Consider the following 9,539-nt stretch of genomic DNA (forward strand, 5'->3'; position numbering starts at 1 on the left):
TTGCGTGGATTAAAATATTATTTTCTCACGATAAAAGCTCACCCTCAATAGGGTGACACGACATTTGTAGAGTTGTTGAACAACTTAAGACTTGGAATTGTAACTTGTAACTCTCACCTTGCTTTCTTTTACTAAGGCTAATTATCCCTTTTTATATATGTCAATAATGACCTTCATTTTTAAGGAAATATTTAGTCGCAATTTTGCGATTCTTGTTCATGAAAAAATCAACGTCAAAAGATGTAAACTGAATGGCTCGTGATCTCAAAGAATTATTTTTTATTCTTTCAGGTATCTATTACATCTTCGTGTTACAACTGTGAAGTTTATTTGAATTTTGACACCTTACCATAACGCAACTTGATATTTCAAATTTTTCTTTCTTCGGTAAGTGACTTTTTATATTTTTAGTTCATAATGGTGATTATACTAATTAATTATTAAACTCTTCTAACCTGAGTGACGTATACACAGTCTAAATTTTCCAATATACCAAGTCCCACACTTAAGTCTACACGCACTATAAGAATGGTGTTTTTTCATGCTGAACATGCTAAATTCTTAACTTTCTAGTGGAAAACCATTGTCTAACTCTCAGGTTACAAGCTTCTATGTCATTTTAAAATTTTGGGTTCAAAAAAAGGTTTAACCCTCGATTGTGTTACGTGGTCTTCTTCTTTCTCGTCACCTTCATTCTTTCTTCTTCAATTTTAAGTTTTTCAACCTCGTAGTTTAAGTGAGTTATCCTCCTCATAAATATCTTTCCAACGGTGTATAATTATAGCATAGAAATGGGTCATCAGAAGATTTAAATGTATGTTATCGAACTTCATTTTTTAACTAGTCATAGCTTTCACTAAATGCCCACGCAGAAGATCATGTCATACACTTATAAAGCTTTTAATGCCTTAAAGATTAAAGCATTAAAAATAATCAGGAATAATTGATTGATTTAATTATTGAATGATTGATTACTGCATATGCTTGAAAAAAAAATTATATTCCATTAACACAATACTTAAAGAATTCATGCAGCTTGATAATTTGATAAAATTTAAGGAAAAGCTTCTCAAAAATTTATTTCAAAAATTATGGTATCATTAGTTTACTGGTTTTCACATCTCCTGTTTGTTTTTTTCTCCCAGTTTCTTTCTTACAACAATATATGTCATGATTATTATTCACAATAGACCTTTTCTGATAATGCCGCAGACATCTTAGATTGTAGGCAAAATATATAGCGGTGAATAGACCTTTTTTTAACAAGAGGCAGCCATTTTGAATAATTATGTACTCCAGCATAAAAACAATGATAGGACATGATACAGCCATGCATAATTTTTAAAATATTATATACAGTAATTATGCATGGCTGTGTCACTGTTTTTATGCTGGAGTACATAATTATTCAACATGGCTGCCTCTTTAAAAAAAGGTCTATAAATCAACAAGGCAACCAATCAGAAATAGCTTGCTTTTTTCATTGGCTGCTATATTTCAACAATTCTCTATTGCTACTTTGCCTAGTAAACAATAGTCAAGAAAATACTATATATAAAATTTAGCAAAAAGTTCTGCGCCATCTTAAATTGGGTGAAATAGAAACCAATCCTAGTTAAGGCCCGGGCTCCTCCTGTGTACGCTGTGATTGCACTTCTCAAGCAAAATCTTCTATGTTGTTGGTCAAAAGAAAAATAAAGGAATGCCATTGTGGTCTATTCAGACTTACAGTCGAGAAAAGTTGAAATGCGCTTTAATTTTTTTTCAAGTGCATAGTACTTTTTCATGATGTGATGCAATCTTTTCTCCAAGCTGAAAGGATCGAAGCCATTAAGATGATCGCAGCCCAGACAATGAAGAGACGTGTCTCTGGGAAGCTAGACTTTTTGAGTTTATAGCTATATACTTTCACTTTATTGTGTTTCCGTATGACTGTCTGTGTATCTAGTCTAACCACCGTTAAATGCCTTCGGGAAGGTCCCTCCTAACTTGGAAAGCCAGAATTTGAGCTATTTCACCAAACCACACTGGAGCATAGGTTATATATTTAGAAAAAGTTGAATATGCGCATGTAAAGTTGAACGAATGTTAAAACAGTGAATACACTCTAAGTGAGGTAAATCCAAAAGAAATTCAACATTCAACATTCATTCAACCACTTTTGGATTCAACCTTTTACATATGGCCATATGCATACATTCAACATTTTTGAACTTTGCCGGTATCTTGTTTTACTAAGTTAAGAAGGACTTTCTCGAGTTACGACCATATTATGGTATTTAAAGCTCAAGAAGCTCTATAAACAATAAAGCTAGTTATTAATATAATAACAGACAAAGATAAATTACAGTTTGAACAAAAAATATCAAATATCAAATGTACGTACATTAAAAAACTTGAGCAAATTTCTTTAAAGATTCCAGAAAAAGAATTGAAATCATTGCTGAAATGAACTTCTGACTAAATTACAGTATTTAGTATTCAATTTCAAAGACAAGAAACAAAACTTGACATACAAAACACTTTTTCCAGTCAATCAGCTCATCATCATAACCAGTCTGCCATTTTGTTTGTTTTGATTTGCACAAGTAATATTGTAATTCGTGTTATATCATACACTGTTATAAATAATTTGCATTTATAACACTCGCTTCATATCAGCTTTTCAAAACTAATAAATTGTAATACGTAATAATGGTAATAGCATATAACGTAATATGAAAATACGCATACTACTAAAAACCGAACATTTACGGAAGAGACTAACTACGGGGATGCTTGCGCGACAAAACAAAAAAACAACAAAATTTCGAGATTCCAGTCCAATATCTATGCGTGAAACTATGAGTGCCTCCTCGTCGCTGCGCTCCTGCGGGGGCAATTATAGAAGATTCAAATATATCGCAATGTTTTAAAGAGGGTAATTATCTTCTTCGACTGTTGCTCTATCTGCCTCCATCTGGTATTGTAATTACCAGTAGTTATTTGAATGTGAAATAAGTGTTTGCAATCATAGCACAGTTATAATAAGGGATAGGTTTTCAAGAGATTGTTACTCTTTCATTTGATGTCGGAGACATAACATGAAAGACAGACGAAGGAACTTTTATTAATTACTATTTCTATTAAAGTGGCTTGGACAGATTTGGAGTTGTTAACAGAAGTCTTTTTTCGACTATCCTTTAGGCTTTCTAACTATAGCCTGAACTCTTCTCGTGTCTTACGTACATACGAGTAAACGTGTGATAACTGGTTTATCAGCAACTTGGAAAATATTGACAAACTTTTCTCTCTCCACTTTTTCTTTGTTTTTTTTTCACCTCCTGTATTTTGGTGAAATCAATATCAAAAGTTTCGAAAATGATTCGAAAATATTTGTGGGTTATATCGTGAGTTATGCGTTGTGACGTCATTCCGTGAGTCAATTTGATTCATCACCTTATTTCGAAGAATAACAGCGCGAGTTATTGTCAGTATTTGTTTTAAAGTCCCCCCCCCATTTGTAGGTTTTTTTATCTCGCGCACGTTTCCCAAAGAATAAGTTTGTGAGTTAATAGCTCATGATATCATTCTTTGAAATAAGGGAGTCATCTTGGAAAATAATACGTTGCGTTAATTTAAAATTCATTCATGTTGACGAGCTATTTTTCTGTGATTCTCGTTACTAGTTTTTCATGAGACTTGGTTCGTTCGAAATGTTGTTTTATTTAGGATTTTATGCCTTAACTTAATTTGGAAGTTGATCAAAATTCGATTTTTAGCCAAGATTAGATTTGATCAATTCTGTAAACTTTGTTTGGGATTTTATTAGGGAGTGGTCAGAAAGTATCTACTAGGGGGGTGGAGGATTTCAGGGGGGGGTTAGAAGTTATTTTTTGAGGGTTTAGGGGGAGTTCCAAAATATTTTTAATGGAAAAGGGGGGGGGTGCGAAATTTTTTTGGGCAACTCAAGAAATAACTCAGGTGGTCAAATTTCATGGTTTCACGTTTGAAGATTTTTTTCCGCCTAACGGCCGATATTATTCATATTTCGTATTATTGTAATACCTCTGTATTCATGAAATATCATTGTGATAGCCTTACTATTTCGGTTGATTGATCTTAACATTGTGTAAAAATTGGTTCAGTGGATTAAGAGAGCATGTTTGTTAAGGGATCCCTTCTCTTACAATTTCATATGTCAGCATTGTCTAACCTTTTTAAGAAGAGCTGAAAATACAGTGCTTTTAGCGAACAAAGTGATTGAAAAATGAAAATTTTCTCCTGTCGGCGCAAATCGGGTTGTGCCTCCTTCGTCACTAAATTTTTACCCTTGCACGTTTGAAATCAAGCCTCTTGCTGCCTTCTGTATAATAATGTTGTCCTACCCACATGAGTGCACAATACATTTTATACGTGAAAAGTAGGTATAATAAGAGTGCAGGGGAAAATATTTTAGCAAGGGGGGGGGTGCGAAAGTTTTTTAACAACTCTTTTTGAGGGGGGGGGGGGGTCGAAAGAAAATTTCCAGGTTAGGGGTGGGGGTGCGAAATTTATCTTCGATTTTTTTAAGTATCCTTCACTCCCCCCTAGTAGATACTTTCTGGCCACTCCCTTAGATCTAGACGAATGGGGAAGTTGAAGACAATAAAACACCTACTCGCGGGTACCTAATAGCCGTCCCCCCCGCAAATTAATTTTTCGAAAATTTTCCACCCAGGACATTCTTATTCCAACCCCCCCCCCACCGCTTATTGATTTTTGGGAAAATGTTTTTGAAAGTTCCCTCCTTTGTCCTAATTCTGCTGTATTAGCCTCATTTTCAAAAGTTTTCCACCCAGGACATTTTTATTCCAACCCCAACCCCCCCCCCGCGCTTATTCCAAACCCCCCGGCTATTAGGTACCCTAGAGTAGGCAAACCTAAATGCGCGGGATGTACACATGTGCCATCTTTTATGCGTTTTGAAATCCCACAGATGAGTTATTAACTCGAAGATTTATTCTTTGGAATAAGGTCGTGAGTTAATAACTCGTGCTGTTGTTCTTATATTATTCTGTCTATTTCCGCGTATTTTTACGTGTAAAATGCTGGATTTATGTGCCCCCGTTTTTAGCCAATGAGTCTGGTCATTTTTTCATGTTCACGATGAGGGTGTTTAGGGAAGAGACCTCTTAATGTACTTCATACAATATTTATGCGTGGGATGTCTCTCGGAAACTCATCTTTCAAGTAGTTTAAAGCCTTCACTTTTTCTTGAGATAAATGTTCTTTTCCCCCATTAATCTCTTTGAATGTTTGTATTTCCGAAGCTTCTTGATGAGCTTACCGTTTGCCATATTTTCTTCTATCAAAAGTTAATCCTATAATTTGAAAAATTTCTTCTCTTTTAATTTCATTGTTTCTGGCCTGTCCTAGGAGTAGCTTCGAATTAGAAGTTCTTATTATCGTATAGCTGACTTTGAAAGCCGGGCTAGGTATACAGTAACATGACAGTAACATGACGTAACGTGTTTTTTTTTGACGTGTTTTTCGGTGAATATTGAAAAAACGTTTTTCAATATAAACAATGAATAATGGTATGCATTGTATGATGGTTTATGCATTGTATGTGACTTTTGGGCTGACAGTTCTAAATCGGATTGACATCTGTAGAAATGTTGATCTTTTTTTGGTGTGTGTTACAGTTCTAACATGAATTGACAAAGAAAGATACTAAGCAGTCTAACGAGCTTTCAATCAGTATAGGTTAATCCTGAGGAGAGGAATCTAATTAATGTAGATCTCCTGGTCTTCCTTCTCTCTATTGACCTCGTGTTACAACTTGGTTTCCAGAGCAAATAAAAAAATTCATTGATGGTATCAATGAAAGAATTTTGAGAGTATATTGATATAAGCAGGGCAGAGACTGGCGACAAATATATGTTACAGCTTAAAAGAGAGAAATATTTTTCAGTATTTGTGAAAAGCTTAACAGTTGAGAGTATTTGTAACTGTTTATTAGAATTGTATGCAATTTTTCCAGCCAGTAGTTTGTCGATATTTATTCTCCTTGGAACCCAACAGAATGCTCTGGCAAACGGTGGTATCAAGGTTTGAATCGTTATAGTTAAAAACTTAGATGAAATATCTCCATTCAATCAGAGGGTTGTTGTCTTTCATAAAACTTACATTCCAAGTCTTAATCTTAGTACAGGAATTTTCTTACGATGAAATATGAGGCAAATTACAACAGCTAAGAAGTAAAGAAGATAGAGTCATCCCTCGCTTCTTTCAGTAAATTGATATGTACATAACTTGTATTTTCTTACTTGAAGTGTTTGTCCAAAAGTATTGTTTGGACACAAGAGTGTAAGATTTTCTCATCATGATGCCATACTCATATTTTGTGGGCTGTTAGTTTTCAAATTGATCTTAAAAATAGTTGTCTGTTTAATGAGCTGTATGGAAAAATACTTTTAAGCTGACTTGTTGCTTTTAGAGCATGATTAATACTTGTACCGGGTAGAAGCCATGTAAGGCTTCATTTCCTTCTCTATTTGATTCTGTTTTCCTACTGTAGGAGCTCTAGAATATGTTTTTCATCTTTTCTTCTTAATTATATTTTTTCATTTTATTTTCTAATCATAAATTTCGGGAGCTTAAGGATGAGAGGAATAATTTAAAATAGAAAAATTAAAGCGCTTTAAAAAGATACGATTTCAAAGGTTTAAACCTCCTTCGTTTATAATTAAATTTTCACTTTTCTTTATGATTTGCTACGGTGAAGTTATTGAAAAAGTGGGATTTTGTTTTGGTTGTAGTTTGACCGAGTTTTCAACTTAGGATTAGAGAAGATATTTAAAGCCCTAGCAAACTTCATGAGTCATGTTACAGTTCTATTGTACAGTATTTACTCAAAACTCTTTAAAAATTTGTTCTGTTCTCTTTCGCATATTTATTTTCTTAATTCATATAATATGTTTGCTAAAAAAGATAGATCGCTATTTCGTACTATTTCATCTTCAATTCTAACATTTTGATTGGCTCAAAAAGGCGAAAAATTTATACCATTGGTAAATAGATATAACAAAGAGGGGCGACGAACAATAAAAGTATAGAGAAAAATGAAAATTAGAAATGAAAAAAAAAAGATATGTTGTTTTGAATGTTAAAGTGAAATTTATTCGCAGGTTGTTTTAGTTCGTTCGTTGTTTTCCATCAGGTTTATGATATTCTGTAAGCTAAAACATAGCTAAATATAGTTATTTCAGTGTTTAATTTCTTTAATGTTCTTCAAATAGGACAAACTACTAAATCTTACTGTGCTCACTACACGGCACACGAAAGTTTAAAGAGAAATGAAATATTCTTTTTAGGACATTTTGAATAAAGGAATTAGTAGGAGTTTAAACATTTCATCAATATTTTATATTTTGAAAAATATTCTTCCACCATTTGGGAAAAACAAGTTTGGGAAATAGAGATAAGCTTCTTACACTCTTTCAGAAGTTCAAGACTTAACTTTCTTTTAAATTGACTTGGGATTTCTGTTACACGCTCTTTTCACAGACTACATTTTTAGAGATCATGGGCTCTGTTATAATCATATGCCTGCAATCTCCAGGGGGCAGATGTGTAAGATTACACCAATGGTGTTGTTTGAACTTGAATTTGTTCAAAACTAAAATATTTGTTGTTTGTTGTTCCTTTAGATCGAAAGATTGACATCAACATACAAAAACCACAAACAAACAAGGACGCGAAGTCACTAAGAAATAAAAAGTCTACATCAACTAAGTTTTCGTGGTGAAAACTCCATTTCAACATGAGAGAAGCTTTAACATTATTTTCATGGTTTTCTGGACTACTCATTCTAGTAACGGTGATCATTGATATCTTACTAGCGTTCAAGTTCCGCCGATATTTTCGTGCCAATGGCTTTGGAATCGTCACTTTGACGCTGGTCAGTCTTGTCTTTGCGCATGGAGTCAGTGTTTTGTTCTATGGCATCACAACTCTGACTATAATTGGAAGTGGTGGGTCAGCAAAACATGAGTATAGTATCTTAATTGATCTCTCCAATATCTGGATGATCTCATCCACATTGCTTCATATGATGGGCATCACATTGCAACGAGTCTTCTCCTACACATACGGCAATCGATTCTTGCAGTTCACCAGTAAACGCAAAAACATCGTTGTGGTGATTCTTAATATGTGGCTTGCCTCCCTTGTGATTACCGTCCTGGTCTTAACCAATCGAAACGCGTTATGCTTTTCTGTTTTCTATCTTGGTGTTTTCATCTGTGGTACCTTGACAATCGTTAATTTTATGTTAACAGTTGATACACATATTTTTCGAAGTAAACCACTGAAAAACCCAGAAGACCACGAGCTTGCAATGGACATGTCAAATGTTAATTCACCTTCCAAGAAAGTTCGCGTCGTGCAAACACCCCGGAAAACATTCTCTTTGTTTTCAGGTCTTCTGGCGTCATTCCTCCTGTTCACATTACCTGGCTGCATACCTAATCTCATCTTTAACTTGCGCGGAAAAGTTTTGTCCGAATCAACGTACATTATCATCTCTTTGTGGTTGTTTCTCGGTCTCGTTTTTGACTGTTTATGGATCTTGATGCGACTTCGCTCCACTATCAACAGCCAAACAGGATTTTACGCACGTTGGACCTTACGAAAGAGTAGAGAGAATGTGGCCAACTTCTTTAACGTCAAATCAACCGGTAACAATAATTATCACAAACGAGCTGGCACTATGCGAGAGAAGCTGGTTTATGAGGATTCCTATGGACCTGAAACAGAAGCTGAAACCATTTGAAGTTAAAGAGGTGACTTCTTTGGGGAAGTACGGAGCGAAATCTTTTGATGCTTTGTCAATAGGAGGCACAGTCAGGATTGTTTTAAAAATTTGAAGACATGGAACATGCACCTGAGAGATATTTTTGTTTGTTAAAAGTCGAAAATTATTACTAAAAAATGCCAAAACAGTTGGTGAAATCGTAATCAGAAGTGAAAATCATAAAATAGGACAGCTTATACACTACAGAATAAAACTGATAAATTTTTGTCAGACTGTTCACAAAATATTTGTTTTGAATCAAGTGGTGGATAACACGATTTAAATTTAGAGTTCACTCGCACCCCTAAAAACTGAACACGCTGCTAAGGTTTGATAGTTGTATTACGTTGATAATGGAAAAAAAACATATTTAAAGCTTGCAAAGTGACAAATGTTTGGTTTGAAACCAAATTGTCATTGACGTTTTCGTTTCCACTGTCAATGCCACTTTAGATTCGTATGAAAGAGACGCATGCAGACGGACACGGTGATTTTTCAAGGACAATAGATATCTTTTGACAAACATTCCTATCCTCAAAGTATACCTGTTTTGGAATACACCAGCTGCCCAAGTTATTATGCTAATTTGACACTTTTTCTTGAGATTTACACTGCGTGACTGGGAATTAAGTTCTCTTTAATCATTAAAGACAACAATCAAAATCACTTGTCCAAGACAAACTTGTAAAACAATTGATTGACATGTGACATTTGTTTTGAT

General features: G+C 34.4%; 1 protein-coding gene across 2 annotated transcripts; it reads left to right on the top strand.

Moving 5' to 3' along the window:
* Window positions 1–324: 324 nt before the first annotated feature.
* Window positions 325–9,291, top strand: LOC136799241 (uncharacterized). 2 transcript variants are annotated; one of them, XM_067055929.1, is made up of 2 exons: window positions 325–387; window positions 7,674–9,291. In XM_067055929.1, exon 2 carries the CDS (start codon window positions 7,787–7,789, stop codon window positions 8,795–8,797), a length of 1,011 nt encoding a protein of 336 aa, XP_066912030.1. In that variant the 5' UTR covers window positions 325–387; window positions 7,674–7,786; the 3' UTR covers window positions 8,798–9,291. The 2 variants fall into 2 exon arrangements, with proteins under 2 accessions (XP_066912030.1, XP_066912031.1); XM_067055930.1 differs by lacking the exon at window positions 325–387 and adding an exon at window positions 6,294–6,494.
* Window positions 9,292–9,539: the final 248 nt, after the last annotated feature.

This window comes from Clytia hemisphaerica, unplaced genomic scaffold, assembly GCF_902728285.1.
Source record: "Clytia hemisphaerica strain Z4C2 unplaced genomic scaffold, Clytia hemisphaerica genome assembly, whole genome shotgun sequence".
In the NCBI taxonomy this organism is placed as follows: Eukaryota; Metazoa; Cnidaria; class Hydrozoa; order Leptothecata; family Clytiidae; genus Clytia; species Clytia hemisphaerica.